The following is an 18,179-nucleotide window of genomic DNA, read 5'->3' as shown; positions in this document are numbered from 1 at the left end:
CGATACTGACGTTCCATGAGCTTTCCTGAATTTCTAATCTACCTGACAATCACGCCCATCTGAAAACTGAGAGATTAATCAGTGAACAGAGAATATTGAAGCAGTATGTACGGTATTCTTGATTCAGGGTGATGAAATCTTTTATAGTCTCTCAAATATACAGACTGAACTTGTTTAACTCAGCTGGCAAAAGTCTCCAGCTATGTTACAAAACGTGCAGATGCTCGCTCGCAAACAGTCTCCACTATTTAAACCACACCGGAGGACGCAATGGAGATCTAAGGGCTGAAAGACAAGACCACTCAATACGCTTCTCCGTACGGCTGCTTGGAGAAAGATTACAGAGCTGTATTCCTGGCCCTGTTGTGGGTGTGAGAAACCAAACGGAATTAAACTCCCTCCCAGCGCACATCAATGCCCCTTCGCTTTCCTTCTTGGACGTAATCGTGAATGAATCCTGCATCATACTGTTCCCAAAGTATTATTTCCAAGCTACCGCCTAATAATTTATGTGGGCTAACGGCTATCAATCACCGGCGATAATCCAGCTAATATTCTCGTTGACTTCGACACCGCATTCATCAATCAAGGCCAGGTAGAAAATCTTTAAGGATTGAAGCAGAGCAAATGCAGATTAAGGTGAGGGGAGAGGGGGGGGACGGGTGGCTAATTAGAGAGTGCTTCTATGTTTGATGTGTTTTTTTTTTTAGTCGTTTTTAAGGCCAAGGATCGAACCTCAACCTCTCCAAATACTCGAAAATGAGGGGAGTGTGAACAATGTCATTTGACTGCAGCCCATCAGCCCCGCAGGCAGACTTACTGGACTCAAGAGTCACTCGCGCCATAATCACCCCGTCACGGTGAAGAACAGATGAGGGGAGGAAGGGGAGGAGGAAGAAGAGGAGGAGGAGGAGGGGGGAAGAGAAGAGAAGTAGTGCACGCATCAGTATTTATAGAGCCATGTTCCAAATCTGTAGTGGTGCTCCAAAATGCGTCGCGCTTAAAGAAAGGGAAGGCTGTGAAATTTGCCGAGATTATGGCAAATAGGGAGGGCAACATTGAAAAAAATAGAGAGAAATTGTTGTTTATTTGTTTTTATTAACCCAATGACAATTTTCAGATGATATATTGTCCCTTTAGAATTACAGGATTCTAACGTTAGAAGATTTTTACTTATTTATTTAGTTATTTATTTTCAAAGGGGGTCCTCATAGTTACAAAAGCACACGACAGACACAGTAGGGAGGACAGTGGGCTACATAAATTCAAATAAACATAGAAAAACAAAACAACAAAATCAACACAACCATACACACACTCACTCGCACACATAATAAATCAAATTTGAACAAAAACTAAGTCAGAGTTCAAATATAGTCACAAAATACAACAAGATGAACAACAAAATTCAACACAATGATCAAAAACAATTACACGGGTTATGTAAATATTGCACCAGAGCATTTTTAAATGAAGGGGCAGAAGAATATTGTTCTAATCAGACAGAGCTTTGTATTTAAATGAGTGTTTTCCAATTTGCTTTTGAGTCTTGGGACAACAAAAAATATCTGATCTGCGAGACAAACTGTAAGAGGATCCGAATGGAATTTAATACTGTTTAAGATATTCAAGATAACTGAGATTAATGCATTTAAAAAGATAAATAATAACCAGTGAAGCTGAGTGAGCAATGTAGACACACAATTGTAACGAGTTAAATAAGGATAAGGCTAAAAAGTGTGTTTCTAATCTTACACCACCCATTAACTATGTGGTTTGCAGTTTGAAGTTCAAATATCTTATAATTAGGGTTGCATACATTCCATTTTGGTTTATAAACTGGTGTAATCGGACGATTTATAAGCCACTGTTCACCAAAACGTCTCATTTTTATCATTTACCTCATTGCAACAGTTGGCGTTTAAAGGAAATACATAACATTTTCAGTCTTGCCCTCGATACTTGAAGCCAAAGTATCGACATCTGTATCGGAACAGAAAAACCTGGATTGGTGCATCTGTACTTGCAACTGTAAATGCAAATTCTGGTGTAGTTCCTTGAGCTATTCAGAGAGACTGAAAAGTTCACCTGAAATAAATGTGTTTTGACAAATCACTCATTGCTCTTAAAAAAGAAAAAAAGAATCTAACCTAATTTATTTTTTGGATATCAAGATTAAAATACAAATTTGTCAGACCGAAATGTTACCTAAGACATATTTACATAAAAAAACAGGATTATGAAACCAAACCTTGATGTGACGGCAGAAGCACTGAAGCACTACTATACTAATATTACCCACCACGTTAGCAGCTGTCCAACGAAACCTTTCTTCTGCCATCCTTTTTATGTGCAATAGAAAGCTAGCCACGTGAAGCATTAAAAAAACATTCAAATTATACGGCGGCACAGTCATATAGACAAACCTACACCCCTTGAAGCCATGTAGTAAATAAAACTGATGCAATGACTCCTAGTACCTTGATCTCTGTGTGTCCACCTGGTCTGAGCAGGGAAAAAACAGCAGGGCAAATATTTCCAACCACTCTTCAATTTAAGGTGAACACAAGTCAAACAACAAACTACAACGGAAGAGGAAAGCCAACAACTCCGGGCCCTGTCTCTCACATGTACTCGGAGAAAGCAATCCAAAACGCCGTGGTCCGACTGGCTGGGAATTCTGTCAAACACTTGTTGGCCGGAATCAAGCTACTGTTTTTATCTGCAGTTGTTATAGTAAAGTTTCCCAGACCCATGAGCAATTCTCAACAGCAGGTGTAGTGTACAAATGAGTTTTCAGAGACGGATTTGCTATTGTTAACATTGTACTTTGCCATGAAGTATCAAAAAAGTAAATTTACAAATGTTGAATCTGACTGTTTCCATTTGTGACTAGACCCTAAAACAGATTTATTCATTTTAACAATATTAATTCTATGTGGCCCCTTCTTTATTACATTTGTAAATCACAAAATTAAGGAGGATTTGACCATTATTGAACATTAATGAGGGTATTTTATTGTTGACTGAGTGATCGTGTTTCTCTGAACAATTAGTATTACTTAAGTTTTAAACAATGAAAAACAGTAAATGAACCAGCAATAAAAGGATCCATAAGTCGCCTATTTGGACATTAAATTTAGCCCATTTCTTTATCGTTTCAACATTCAATTGAACCAGCAATACTGGAACAAAATAGTCAATAAAATAATTACTAAAAGATTAGAAATTACGCAAAACATGTCTTTACATTTCTAATGAGATAGGTGGGCCTGTCTGCGTGTGTGTAGTGGGGTGCAGGAGCGCAGACCTGTTTGCAAATTGTGACAAGACGACCCAAAAAGATCTCTCACGACCCACCTGAGAGTCGCGAAGAAATCTTTGGGAAACACTGTTCTAAATACTCCTGGATATTCAACTAAAATACAGACTATTTCAACTCTTTTTTGTTACGTTCCTAAAAAAGAAAAAAATCAGATTTACTATACTTGAAATTTTTTTTTTAACACACTTTTGACCTTGTGGGGACTCAAAGCCGCACTGTGTAACTTTTCTGACTGACCCTCTAGCTCTCCAGTTGCTTGTTTCCAGGGAGATAGTTAATGCTTTGCCTATAACGTTCCAAACTCTGGCATTAAATTGATCCATCTCCATAGTAGAGACAAGCAGGAGACGCCACCAGGCCAGTTTGCAGAATGTGAACTGTGTATCTTAGTGAAAACAATCAGGAGAAGTTACAGGTCAGCCAAGCCACCCATAATTGATTAAATGTAAAAGTAGAGCTGTTTAATGTCACACTGTGGGACATTCCAGGCCGAGCACTGACACATCCATAGAAACAAGCAGGTGACGAACCCTCCACCAGAAAAATTACACAGTGCATCTTGAAATCTAGACTACCATGACTTGCCAATTTACGTCGATGGCCAAACCAGCTATAACCGGTCAGCCACGAGCTACTTTTATAAGCGGCGTTTTGCCCTATGCAGTGAATGAAACGGGGATTGAACCACCAACTGCCTGTTTTAAGTCGACCACTCTACCACCTGTAGTTTCAAAACATGCACGTCTTAACAATGTTGTGAATCTGGTCTTTACAGCTTGTTGGCTATAGTTAAGTCAGCGTTCCCTTGAGCACAGAGGCACACGGAGTACAATTCTTCTTACGGACATACGCTTTTCTTTCTCTTTGCTGAATCAATAATCAAACAGCTTTTCTTTCCTTTCTTGTACCCCTGTCAGTCCCTGCATTCTCCGGCTACAGCCCAGATTGATGAATATTAATGTCGGGATTATCAATTCTCTTTGTGTAGTGGAAATATACAATGCGAGGCTTGGATGAAAGAGTTAGGACAATGGGTAGGGGGAACAAGTCAATTTAGCATATCGGCATTCAGCATTCAGGCAACCAGGGGAGTCGTCATTAACCGTCCCCGGGCTGTGTGCAAAGGGAGTAGAAAAGTTACATGGGAGACAGTGAGAGATTGCGATGGCGAAATGTCATCAGTCTGTATAAAAAAAAAAGAGAAACAACAGACAGTTCGCTTTGGTGTCAACTCTGCAATTTGTCCACTGTTTGTCTTTCATGCTCAGGCGATGTTGTGTCTTTAATAGCCCAAAGCTAATGAGATGTTTCTTTTGTACGTTGGAATAATTTGACGAATGAGGGATGCGAGGGGAAATATGGCTGACAGTTCTTTGCGAGATTTGCGTTTTGTCCGTGAGAGTGATGGAAAGTCATTAGGAACGTTGCTCTAGTGATTAATAATTCAAAATTTAATATTAGAGATTTTGTGAATCTGCAAAATTGATTTATTGATAGATGTTTTTTGTTTTGTTTTGTTTTAGTTTCAAGTTTGTGCCAAGAGAGAAACAATAATCATGTATACAGTACTACATATATATTGTAAACAACAAAAAAAAGCACATTTCTCGAAAAGGAGTGGGAAGAAGAAAAACTTATATTAACCCTCCCCTGTTTATTACATAGTTTCATAAATTATGTGGTTGCTTATGAACACTGACCATGGAACTTTACAATTTTTTACATATAGCAAAATAAATTACATACTATGCATGCAAAATATAATTTTAACCCAAAACCTTTGCTATGATTTTCCTGGTACTTCTCACCGTCTTTGTTTTTATTGTACCCCTTCCTCTTAATTCATCGTGTACTTCTTGTGAACTGAACAGTTTTTGGATATTTAATGGCTGTATATTTTAGTTTGCTTTATACAAAAGCAAAGCGGTGTAGAATTTCACAAATCAAAAAAATTTAATATTTTAAATTTGAAAAACAAATTGTTTGTATCATCCAGGCAACCAACCTTATGCATTATCTCACAGCACATTTTTGCAATTTGAAAAGGGGAAGAAGTAAAGTTTGGTAATTTCTGTCCCAAATATCAATACAATATATCAGGTATGGAAGTATGTTTGTGTAATACAGTATATAAAGAGGCTTTTTATAAAGAATGTATTTCATTTTGTTGATCACTGGATTCTTTTCGAGACCTTACATCAGGGGTGTCAAACTCAAATTCACACAGGGCCAAAATTAAAAACTGGGACAAAGTCGTGAGCGAAAATTAAATATTTACTGAAAATTTTCAACAACATGTTTTTTTTACTTTCGAGATATATAATGTTAAACCTTTTTCTCAATAAAATAAATGTTTAATAATAGTTTTGCTTAAACTTTGAACCCAGAACAAGTATAATATAAAATAATAACAAAATTGTAACTAAATAATGTCTCTATAGTCTATCTGTAGCAGGTGGGCCAGATCTAATATATATTTGATATATATATATATATATATATATATATATATATATATATATATATATATATATATATATATATATGATCTCAGGGGTCAAATTTGGGTTTGACATGTCTGCCTTAGATTGTATAACATGCTCAATCACGATGAAACATGAACAGCCTAAATTCATAATAAAAAAAATGTATATATTCAGACTTGGCAACTACTTAATTAACGCGTTAGGATTAACTAAGCCTGGATCATTCTAATTAACAAACAGTTTTATGGTTTTATTAACGCTATTAAAAGTGTGGTTATTATAAAGAGTTGCCATGATATCTTTTGAATGGTGAAATACAACAATACAACATGTAACATACAAAAGAACTGCACTCTAGTGCCCTCAACTGGTCTTTGTTCCTGAGAGGAGAAACAGGTCCATTAACTTCCTGCTCAAAACCGAGAAGCGTTTTTCACAGCCGCATTCTATTTTTAATGTTGCTACGTGGCATTTATTTCTTTATTTATTTAACCAGGAGAACCTCATAGGGATTAAAAATATATTCTCCTAGAGTGTCCTGGTTTTCAATGGTTTATGTATGATCCGGAGTCTGACCTTTTTGAACAGAGCAGTGGGCAGAGATAAGGGGTAGGTGAACTTTTCAAAGCATTCAAACCCCAAATGCAGGACAACACAGGATTACTCAGACACGCATGAATCAATCGGAATACAACTAATGATAAGGGAACGCAATTACCCTTACGATTTAAGTCAATTTTCAACAATACGCGCCCTTTTATTTAGAAACTATTAGATCCTATTTTGTTCCATCACCGGTACATTAACTTACAGATTATGCAAGCCCACCCCTTTAGCGTCTCTCGTCTCTCACATTCAGCATACCTTATGTCAGATCGAGTGCCAGCTACAACATTAGCGCTTTGTACCAGCAAGCCACTGCAGAGCCATTCTCCTCCCTCTCCTCCAATTTGGCATGAGCCTAAATCAAGAGCTGCTTTTCCTAACATTACCCAGCACCATTGGTCAGCGTGAGACTCTTAACCTGCTCTTGTGCTTTCTCCCACTCGCTGTCAACAACATGCAAATCTCCACACGGCTTTACAGAGCATACTCCCGTGAGATCACATGAGGAAGAGCCTTTTTTTTTTTTTTTTTTCTACTGATAACGTTGTACAGTACTTTGCCATGAAATATCTAAAAGGTAAATTCACAAATGTTGAACATGATTTCTTTAGCCACTAGTAGGGATGTAACAATATCCAAATCTCATGGTACGATATTATCACGGCATGCCTCTCACGGTGTGATAATTATTGCGATATTTTTCCTTTTTAAATACCGTGACCAGTCTTCAAATGTGGATCATAACCGCCATATTCCAAAGAAATACAATTTAAAGTGCTTAATAACAGTTATTTTATTATGTAGTTAAGCAAGTAAATGATCATGGCCTATGCAGTTCTCTTTTTTAATATGTTTAAGTGAAAAACCTTGCAATTCGATATATTATGATGGACCACGATATTATTGTGAGAGTTCTGATGATACGATATTACGATATGAGGAAGAGCCAGGTTTTTCCACTGATAAGATTGTACTTCGCCATGAAATATCTAAAAAGTAAATTCATAAATGTTGAACCTGATCCTTTTCTTTAGTCAATAGTAGGGATGTAATGATATCCAAATCTCTGGGTACGATATCATCACGATATGCCTCTCGTGGTACGATAATTATTGCGATACTTATTGCAAGACATACGCCAGTTTTTTGTTTTTCAATGCTGTGACCAGTCTTGAATGTGAATCATTACTGCCATATTCCAAAGAAATAAGATTTAAAGTGTTTAATAACAGTTATTTTATTATGTAGTAAATTAAGTAAATGATCATGGCCGATGCAGTTCCCTCTTTTTTTAAATACTTGAGGAATGAAAAACCTTGCAATTCGATATATTGTGATGGACCACGATATTATTGTAAGAGTTCTGATGATACGATATCACAATATTTGGGTTATTGTTACATCCCTAGTCACTAGACATTAGAACTTCTTGTAGAGGGCTCATCAAGTGCTTTTCTCCATGATGTTAATGTTTTACAGCATTTATCTTCAGGGAGACCAAACCAGACCAAGTTACATGTCAGATCTGTGGAGTCACAGTCAGAATGCCTGTTTTTGTAGTTGTTTTTGAGCTATAAAACTACCTGCAATTGAATAAAGGTAAGGTAGAGAGAATAAATATAACATACTGTGGAAAATTCCCGGCAGAGTAATGACATATCCATAGAAGCAACCAGGTGACTGACCGTTTACTAGAAAAGTTACACAAAGCACATTTAAAGGTGCCGTCTGGAATTTTGGACATAGGACCTCATTTCCTAGTTTGCCAGAGTGTTGGAGACGTGTGGAGACACTACCAGTATCTACTAGTGCTATATCTAGAATCTAAAAGCCACTGGATTAAACCTACACTTCCCCATGATCCATCAGTCGTCTTCCTCCACTTTATTGATTGTTTGCGCATACTCCAAATGTTCATGTTTTGTGATTTCATATTTTGTTTTGTTTTTTCTCCCTCCATTTAACATTGCACCACTGCTGCACTTAATGAAATTTAAGACCTTTGTGAAAAAAACAAGACTTGGACAACATAATTTAAGACTTTTTAAGACCTTAATTAAGGAACATGAAATTTAAGACCTTTTTTAAGTCTTTTAAGACCCCACGGCTTTCCTGACAAAGCACCCGAAGTAAATCTATTATTATGCCAGACTGTCAATGGAATAATGTTGAAATAAAACTAACCTTGCATTGTATGAATCATCGCATGTTGAGGGACTGTTTTCTCAGCAGCAGCGGAAGTTTACTTTGCTGATAAGGTAGGTGCTAGGTGATATCAGTCCGCCACTTCCAAACTTCCAACTCGCTGCTGCTGCTCAGACATAAATCCTTCAAATGCAAGGTTGATTTTACTTCTAAATGGATTCTATTGATACAGACATCGTAATAATAGATTGCTTTGTGGAGTGGGTAAGGCAGTTTTTAGTGGCAGGCTAACTATGGCCATTGACATGCACTAGCCTAGCCCCCGTGACCTCTGCAAATACAAGGACTGGATGGAATATATTAAAAAGTGTCTCCACACGTCTCCAACACTCTGGCTCACTAGGAAATGAGGTCTTATGTCCAAAATTATGTCCCTTTAAATCTAAGTGGTGATGAGGTACTGCCAATATAGCGCTTTCTCCCACTCACTGTCAATAACATGCAAGCCTACATACAGAGGTACAGGGCGTCCTCCTTCACACCCCATTTGCCTATATTTCCTGTGCTAATAGCTGCCGGTGTCTGAAGCATTCCTGGCTCACGGTGAGTAATCCTCCTAAAATCCCTTTCCAAAAACGTGTCACTTTGAAACTACAGTGAGCAGTAAGCCTTCACAGCTGTCGTCCCCGCTCGGGTTAAACAGGTAATGCGTATCTGCCCCCGACTCAAGAAAATGGAGCTCGGCGACTCGTGGTGTCAAGGGGAGTCATGATCTTCATGTCCAGTGCATGTTCAAAGTCAACCTCTATTTGACTCTGTTTATAGAAATGGTTGAATATAATGTCTTTAATTGCCCAATCAGAAGTCATATTGTTTACTTAGGTTATGCTATGGGTTGCATGTAATAATAATCAACATTGTAACTAATTATATCACCATTTCTAACAAGGTTCTCCATAATTTATTTTTAGTCCAACATTAACACGGATTTAGTCTTTGGTCTATGTTTTGACCCATATTAAGGCGTGTACTTTTTGTTTTAGTGTAAATTAATTGTGTCCAGTACCGATACTGGCATTGAATATTAGCGCTGATACTGAAAAATTAACTGGATCGGGTAACGGTTCAGCTGATATCCTGTTTGAACCTTTAACTTAGTGTCATAAAAACTATTTACAGAGACTATTTACAGGCTGGTTTTATAGAACGTTTCATAATGTTTGAACTTGTATTCATGCAAAGCTGCTCAGTAGGGATGTGAAGGAGAAATAACAGCTACATGCTTTCTTGTGTAATAAGTTAAATGTGTCTCAAGGAAATAAATGCCATTTTCAGACCCCTACACTGGTATAAGTTAATATAGAGTATCAGAAGATTCTCGCAGTCAAAGTATCAATATCTAGCCAGTCTGGCGCCACCTACTGCCTCCGCTCAATTTAATATCTTCCCAGTGAAAAGGAATCGAAATACACTAGACGGTTGCAAGGACCCCGGAAGTGCGAGTCCGGGCACCAGCCAATCAGCGAAAAGCCATATGTTCTGTGTTGGCAACGATTCCCGAGACCGAGGATTTAAAGTCGGAACAAAGAGAATGTTTGAATTTTATCAAGGGGAAAGGCGTTATTGCTCTTCTTCCTATGGGATTTGGTAAAAGCTTAATATAGCCCCATTAGCGGCACATTACATACATCACGACCAAATAGCAGCGATTGGTTAAATAAAAGACTATCTGCCTACCATCGACCGAACGAATCTTAATGCTGCGAGGTCAGACGGTTTCCACGAAGTGAAACCAGCTGATGAATCAGGCTAATCGATATCGGCATTGGAACTGAAAAAGCTGGATTGGTGCAACTCTATGTAAAATGTAAAATTGGACTGAAGAGCCATATTCCTTATCATAATGTATGTTTTACTATCACTACTACGACTTCCCTTGTTACACATATTACAAACATGTACAAATATATATGTCTTGGTACGTTATCGCTTTCTTCTGATTTGGCAGTTGTACTTCTTTAACAACAGCTTCCCCGAGCATCATCTACGAAAACAACTATCTATTCTGAACCTGCTTAGATCATCAGCAGTCACACAATGACACATACTGACATGTGTTTTGTTGGACTGGTTATCTTGCCCAGTGGCACAATGGCAGAATGCATTGTTGATAGTGGAACGGAACCCCAAACGTCCTGATTAGAGAGAAAACTACACAAATTGTTCTGCAGTACAAACACAATTAAAAAGTATGTCTTGTTTTTGAGTATCTACAAAATAGACTGACTCCCTTAATAAAAACAAACAATTGTAAAGAGAATAAAGGCATAGAATGTGTAAACGATGCAAACAATTCCTAGTGCAATTTTATTTTTAAGTGTTTCATTAAAATAAATGACCAAACACTCAAGGCCAATTCTTACTAGTCATTTGCTTTATGCAAACTGTAATGCTATGTACAATAAAGGCTGACTGGGATTTCAACTAACACTAAAAAGCATTTGGCAGACGAACCAATCAAAAGCAAAACAGAATTAACAAACAGAATTATTTTTATTATTAAGCAAGAAATAATGTGATTAATTAACTGGGTTATGTGGAACACCCTTTGTTTTTGTCAACAGGGAAACCAAAATAAAAATGGTAAAATGTGATAATGACTTTTTTTTTTTTTTTTTCACCACTGCCGGCAAAGAACACTAACCCATTTCTTACCCACAGTTTGGACTATGAGGGATTACATGTTTAATTAGTCCAAAAATACACGAAATGGACACACTACATTCTTGACAAAGGAGAAGACAAAACCTAGACAAAAATATAATACGGGGATTATCAGACTGCAATCTTTCTGACAAGTATTGAGATCAGATTTGCGATTTATGCTTTAATAATAGGATTCTGTTCAGAGTTAACATTTTAAACGCATCCAAAAGGACAAAAATGCAATAGTTTGGTATTATCTGATTGCGATCTTTCTGACAAGTAGTGCGATTTATGTTTTAATAATAGGATTTTGTTCAAAGTTCACAGGAGAATGAGCAAAAAGACTGAAATATGAACTGATAAACTAACACAAAAACACATTTTAGCACATCTTTGCGCAGATCTAAACTACAGGGTTAGCAGTTTGTATGCAGAATAAGAATATTTATGTTATCTGAGCTGGAAATTATACTTCAAAAACTGCAGACTTTGCGATTTATTTTTCTTTTCTATTCAAATTGAGATTTCCGAACCCTATCCCGTATGACCTATTTGAACTGCACTCACCTTAGTTTCATTTTTTAATTAGCCGTGAGAACCGTGAAGAAAAGAAAGAAAAAAAAAAATACGAGGAAGAATAGAAAGGAAGATTTATCGTCTTAAACACAACACAATGCCATCTCCGCCGGACTTATCTTAGCTCTGCCAGGCATACTCATGAGCACTTAACCTTGATGCGAGCTCTACCCATCAGTCGCTTAGCAAAAAAAAAAGAAAGCCAAAGCGTCTTCTCTTTCGGATAGAGAGAGGAAGTGCCCCCTCTCCTCCTCCTCCTCCTCCTCCTCCCCCTCTCCACCTCCATATACCACGCTCTCCCCGATCTGTCCTTCAGCTATAATGATGATGCTTTACACCTATGACTAACTGGCAACAGCGGTTAAGTTTGTTGCCAGGCGAGAGGGGGGAAAGCATCCTTCAAGACCCAGAAATTGTTACTATACCGCACGTCCACTGTTGACTAGCTACCGGGATAGAGTAGTCAGTGCCAAGTGTTTAAAAAATGCTTTGTAGTTTCTATTACGGGTAAATATTGGGTAAATTTGGACGCATGTTGGAAAATAAAGTGATTTATCAAGGTAACTTTGTCTGGAATGTTCCACAGTGAAGCGTTAAACTCATCCAAGTCTGTGAAGATAAACAAAACTAGGCCAAGGTACGGGTCTGATCTGTGGGGAGACGTCTTAGTGTATCATAAGAACGTGTGTTTTTTAAGCGATAAAAACACCTGTATCTGAACAAATGAAAAATAGCCACGCTGAACATCTAAAGTGGAACATTCCGAACAAAACCATCACATCCCCATGGAGACAAGCAGGTGGTGGACACGCTACCAGAAATATTACACAGTGTACCTTTGACGAACATAGAGAGACCTCAGACAAGGCACTGTATTGTCCAAGTATTGCAACGACATAGATATAGTCAGGTTTGGAGTAAAAAATGTAACCTTAATTTCGCCTAATAGTAACAAATTTTCTAATATTAAAGGTGCAATATGCAACTTTTTTAACATAATGCTATAGTGTGGAACATTCTAGGCAAAGCAATAACATTTCTATTATGACAAGCAGGTGCTGGACCAAGAAAAGTTGCATAGTTTACTTTTATTTTCTTCTTTATTCTGACTTTTTGAATGTATTGCAACAAATATTAAGAATTTTCAAACACTTTATAGTAACTACACCTTAATTAAAGCATGAAGAGACTTGAACAGATCCATAATGCTGTTTCTTAAGAATGATTCAGGCTTTGCAATTAATGGGTTAGGGTTATTAGTCAGGCTGGCGCCACCTAGTGTCTCCGCTCAATTTCAATTCTCTCCAACAACTAGGTCAGGAATCGGAATACACTAAACGGTTTGCAAGAACCCTGGAAGTGTGAGTCTGGGCACCAGCCAATCAGCGAAGAGCCATATATTCTGTGTTGGCAACGATTCCCGAGACAGAGGATTTAAAGCTGGAACAAAGAGAATGTTTGGTGAATTTTGCCCTTCTTCCTACAGGATTTGGGAAAAGCTTAGTATACCAGTTAGCACCGTTAGCGATGCATTACTTATGTCACGATCAAATAGCAGCGATTGGTTAACTAAAAAAAGTACCCGCCTACCGTCGAGCAAATGAATCCTAATGCTGCGAGGCCAGACATTTTCCACGAAGTGAAACCTGCTGATGAATCAGGCCATAGGGTTATAGGGTTGAGGTTCTCACTAAGACGACAAAAATATATATCTTAAAAATCAGTTCATTATGAAGTCTGTGTTTATTCTTTATTAAGACCATTAGAAGTGTAATTATAACCAAATTAAAAATCAAACAATATAAACAAATCTGCCTTATTTCTTGGCTGTCAAATTTGCCGTCATTGAAACCGCTTCCAACTGCATTAGTATGTCGGTCCCTGGCAGCGTAAGAGACCTGACATCATACAATCTATTCAAAAAACATGTTAAGTACTGGCTAATAACTCATCATCATTAGTGTGTGTCTTCTGTCTGTGTGCTCTAGTGTGTGTTATTTCTCACTGTGTACATCGTGGTTATGGTTGTTAGTGCCTGTATTTTACTGCCTTTTAATTTACCTGTTATACAAAAAAAAAAGTGCAATTGTGCATAATTCCTATTGTTGTGTTTTTATGGTGACCATGTTTACCATCTGTCCAGGGACCACAGATGAAAAATCGCCTCTCTGGCTCATTCTAGTACAGAAATGTTGATTAATGTACGCTGCCCCTGTTAAATAAACCAAATAAATAAATAAATTATTATTAAATGCACAAGTCATACATGTTTTTCCCTATAATTTTCGCATTAGAGGTGCACTGCGTAACATTTGTAGCGGTGAGTCTACCACCTGCTTGTCTCCATGGAAACGAGACAGCACTATGCTACATTACGATTCAGATCTGTGGAGTGTCACCCATATTTACAGAAGGAATTGTTGGATTTTTGTGCAATAGAAACACCCGTAATGAATAATACAAGACGAATATGTTTAATATTATACCATGGAATATTACAGGCGATGCGATAACATCTCCATGGAGACAAGCAGATGGCAGAAAAGCTTCGCAGTGCACCTTTAAGACTATTAGAAGCAACATTATACCAGAATTACAATAGAAAAAAAATTTAAAAATAAACAATCTGTCTTATTTCTTTATATTTTCATCATTGAAACTGCACCAAACTGCATTACCATTGAATGCACACGAGTCATTTGGAATTCCATATATGATTTTCCCTATAATTTTTGCATAGCGCAGAAGCCCGGGCAGCGTGCTCACAGACCCCGTTATCCTTGATCCTTTTGATGAGCGGCCACAGTCGGAGCCAGCAGAGGCTAACTAATTGACTAGCTTGAAAAATTAATGCACCACTTAACAGCATTTTTCAGTTGCGTCGGTATTTAGCAAAACACAGGTGCCGGTCCCGCACGCTGGCAAATGTTTAATTGATGATGCCATATGACAAAGCTTGGCATGGAAGAATCAACAGGAAGAAAAATAAGGAAAGATAGTCGGTTGCGCTACTACAAATGTCTCTGCTTTTAAAATGTGGGTGGATTTTGAGCCGTTTTTATTTATGAAAGTTAAAAGGCATATTAAAATAGAACGTAAAACTGAAACTGAGATTACTTAAAGAGGGCACTGCTTTATTTGCCAAAAACAAAGTATTCCTGCTCTGAGCTACTCTCTCCCTTACTGTGCTCTCTTAGCTAAGTCGCTTCCCCTTCAGAGCGCTATCGCAATACAATCGGCGTGCATTCCGCTAAACTACTCCACATCGCATCAGGTTTGTGAAGTTGTAGCGCTTCGTTTTGCATCCTAATTTTGTATATTTATGGAGAATTGTTTAGTGGCTTTAAAAAAAAAAATCTTCACTTGACTTTGCAGCCAAAAACAGTCACAAATAATTGCATCTGACTCACCAAAATATTAAATTTCTCGACACTAGAAGGCCACGTTTTGATACTGCTTCTTCAGAGGGGATCCACCAAAAGATTTGTAATATTTTTCGCACAGTTTTAGTGAAAATCAAAATAGTGATGGCATGAATAAAGTACAAATAAAACATTTTCTACAAGATAAAAACTATTTGATTATCAGAATCAGAAAAAAGTTAAATAAATGAACCAAACAGAAGGCATGCATGAAAAGAATTAGCAATTAAATAAACCTTGAAGATAGATTGGATGGAACAACAGCGCAAAAATAGAAGTGTAATGTTACTAGAGTTATTAAAAGTGACAGGCGGTACGATGTTGTCAAATATAGCATGGCCTACTGTAAGATGTAGTGTAAGGAGGAGGTGGGAGGAGTCAGGTTGCCAGGGTTGCCAGGTTGGCTCTCCCCAGGTTAGCAGCAGCTTGCAGCAGTAAACAGTCTGCTTGTCGCACTGGCCACCAGCCTTTTTTTCTTCCATTGAAAAGTCCCTGACACGTGCACACATGAGGCAGGGAGCAGGTGGCTCTTAGCAGTGGGGAGAAGCCCACAGTTGTGCTCATTCCAACTGGAACCAAGTAAAAAAAGACTAAAAATACTGAAAATTATCTATTGTACGGATTGGTATTGTAAAAAAGAAATCCAAATGTGATGTTAATGTGTCTTCTCAATCGCTTCAAATATCAAGGTCAAATAACACAAGAGGAAACTGGATGGTTATTATAACAAGAGAGTTGGACAGAGGAGCTCATTCTCCAAAAAACAACTCCACTCAGACTCTTATGTAACAGATAATACTCCCTACAACTGTTCAACAACTCACCCTTAAGTAACAGATAACCCTATGTCCTTATTTTGACTTACTTTGTTACTTATTTCAATTTTATTTGGACTTCTGCATATACATTCGCATAATTATGCTTTATTTGAGTCCAGTTTCTTCATATTTTTGCTACTTATTTACAATTTATTATTACCATTTTCTCTTTGTTATTGTATTATACTGTGATGAGTGAGCAACTGTGTCCAAATAATTTCCCTTGTGGATCAATAAAGTCTGTCTAAGCCGTATGTCTAAATGATTACAATGCAAGCTGTACAATGCAGGAATGGAAGGTGGCAATGTAGAATCAATTACAAGTAACTAAAAATACTGAAACATTGTATATATAGTATGTATTGTGAAAAGAAAAGTGTGGCATAGTTTTGGCTTTTCAATTGGATCAAATAGCAAGGTTAAAAAATTACACATAAGAAAATTTTCTGTCTTCACAGTCATATTTAATAGAGCTCAGTATTATAACAAAAGAGTTAAGTCAAAATGGTTATGCTTTCAGATTTCGGAGATGTAGAATGGAGGATTGGAAGGTTACAAGGAAGAATCAAGTACGAGGGTTGCCAAAAGGATCGCAAATAAGACACTAATCGATTTTGAAACTTGTATCGAAACTAGACTCATTTGAGCAAGTATCGACACTAAAAAAAAGCACGTACACAGGTCAGAAATGAAGCTTTCCTGAAAGGCTTTAGAATGATCTTGAGCTGTATCAGAGCAAGTATAAGAGCACAAAGACGAGTATGCGACCATGGATCACTATGGAAGCTACCTGTACGACTGAAGGATTACACAGATACAAGGCTGCACAGTAAAATAAAAGAAACTACTATGATTTAATAGCAAAAATCACATTATATCGTGTAAAGAAAATGTTTTTAATTATCATTGTGGCATCGGTATCGAGTCCATTCCTTAGTATCGAAATCGAGTTTGAAATTGTATTCGTGGCAACACTATTAAGTCCACAACTACACTACCATATTGAAACTATCAAATCTGATTCAAAGCCAAATGTATTTATTTAAAATTAAATTAAATAAACACATAAATAAAAATAAAATAAAATTTTAAAAAATCTTTAACTTTCATTTAAAAATTCTGAAAATGTTTATCAACCTGTTTATCACTTAAAAAAAAATAAATAAATAAAAATAAGTTTAAGATGCCACACTTTGGAGTTCTATGTCTCTCTATTGCCCCCTACCTCCTCGTACCCTTCACATGCCCAGCCCTCCCTCTGTCCCTCTCTCTACCCAACAACCAAGTAAACAGCAAAATCAATCACTCAATAAATAAATAACATAACGTCCCAGGCCCCTCAAACCCTCAGAATCACTGTCCCCCCCTTCCCTTGATAACCGATCTTAACACAACGGTGACAATCGCACAGTGCACTCACCCTGCCAACTAGGATTGGATCTGGTCCCGAGAACTCCTCCAGCACAAACATTTGATTCCAAACCCATCCTCTCTTGGCGCGACTCAGTAATCTCTGTCCTTCGCTTCCGGCGCCGCTCGCCACCACCGTTGCCCCAGATGCCCTGCCACCGGCGGCCTGCGTACCTCTGGAGTGGCTGGAGATGGGACTGCCCACCGAACAAGTAATCCACAACAGCAGCAGAAGCGAGCAAAGATCCGTAAACATCTTCTCCGACCGATTTGGCGCCCTGGCGGCCATTTGTTGGTCTGTTTGTTTATTTGTTGATCTCAAAGTCTTTCTAGCTCGACCCCCAGTTGCCTCCTGCTGTCCGCTTTCTCCTCCCCTCTCCCTCCTTCTCTGTTGCGTCTCTTCAGATCAACAGCTCCTTCTTAGATAACAAGAAAAGGTTAGTTGTGTCCTCTTTGAATCGCGTTGCTGGCATTCATGGCGTGATAAAGGTCACTTGCATGGCCTGGCGAGAGTCCATAGCAGTTGGAAAAGAGGGGATGAGGAGTTCCAGCTCAGCGGCGTCCATTTGGAGGTATTCCGAATTGGGAGACCTGAAATGGGAACAGTCGGAATTTTAGTTAGAAGGATTTTTTTTTTTTTTCTTCTTTTTTGGAATCTAGGGGAGAAATGTCAGGAGGTGAGGGG

The 18,179-nt window shown here is 37.9% G+C and overlaps 1 protein-coding gene across 1 annotated transcript in view; it reads right to left on the bottom strand.

Annotated features, from left to right (window-relative positions):
• Positions 1–17,783, bottom strand: part of cdh8 (cadherin 8) — a 274,545-nt gene extending 256,762 nt beyond the window's left edge. Inside the window, exon 1 of the mRNA XM_055154831.1 lies at positions 17,505–17,783. Within this exon, the coding sequence (XP_055010806.1) occupies positions 17,505–17,783 (279 nt within the window). The remainder of the gene's footprint in view (positions 1–17,504) is intronic.
• Positions 17,784–18,179: the final 396 nt, after the last annotated feature.

This window comes from Boleophthalmus pectinirostris, unplaced genomic scaffold (genome assembly GCF_026225935.1).
Source record: "Boleophthalmus pectinirostris isolate CB_2022bp ecotype Guang Dong unplaced genomic scaffold, ASM2622593v1 HiC_scaffold_19, whole genome shotgun sequence".
Lineage (NCBI taxonomy): Eukaryota > Metazoa > Chordata > Actinopteri > Gobiiformes > Gobiidae > Boleophthalmus > Boleophthalmus pectinirostris.
Note: the sequence above shows the minus strand (reverse complement) of the source record. Positions and strands in the feature narration are given on the sequence as shown.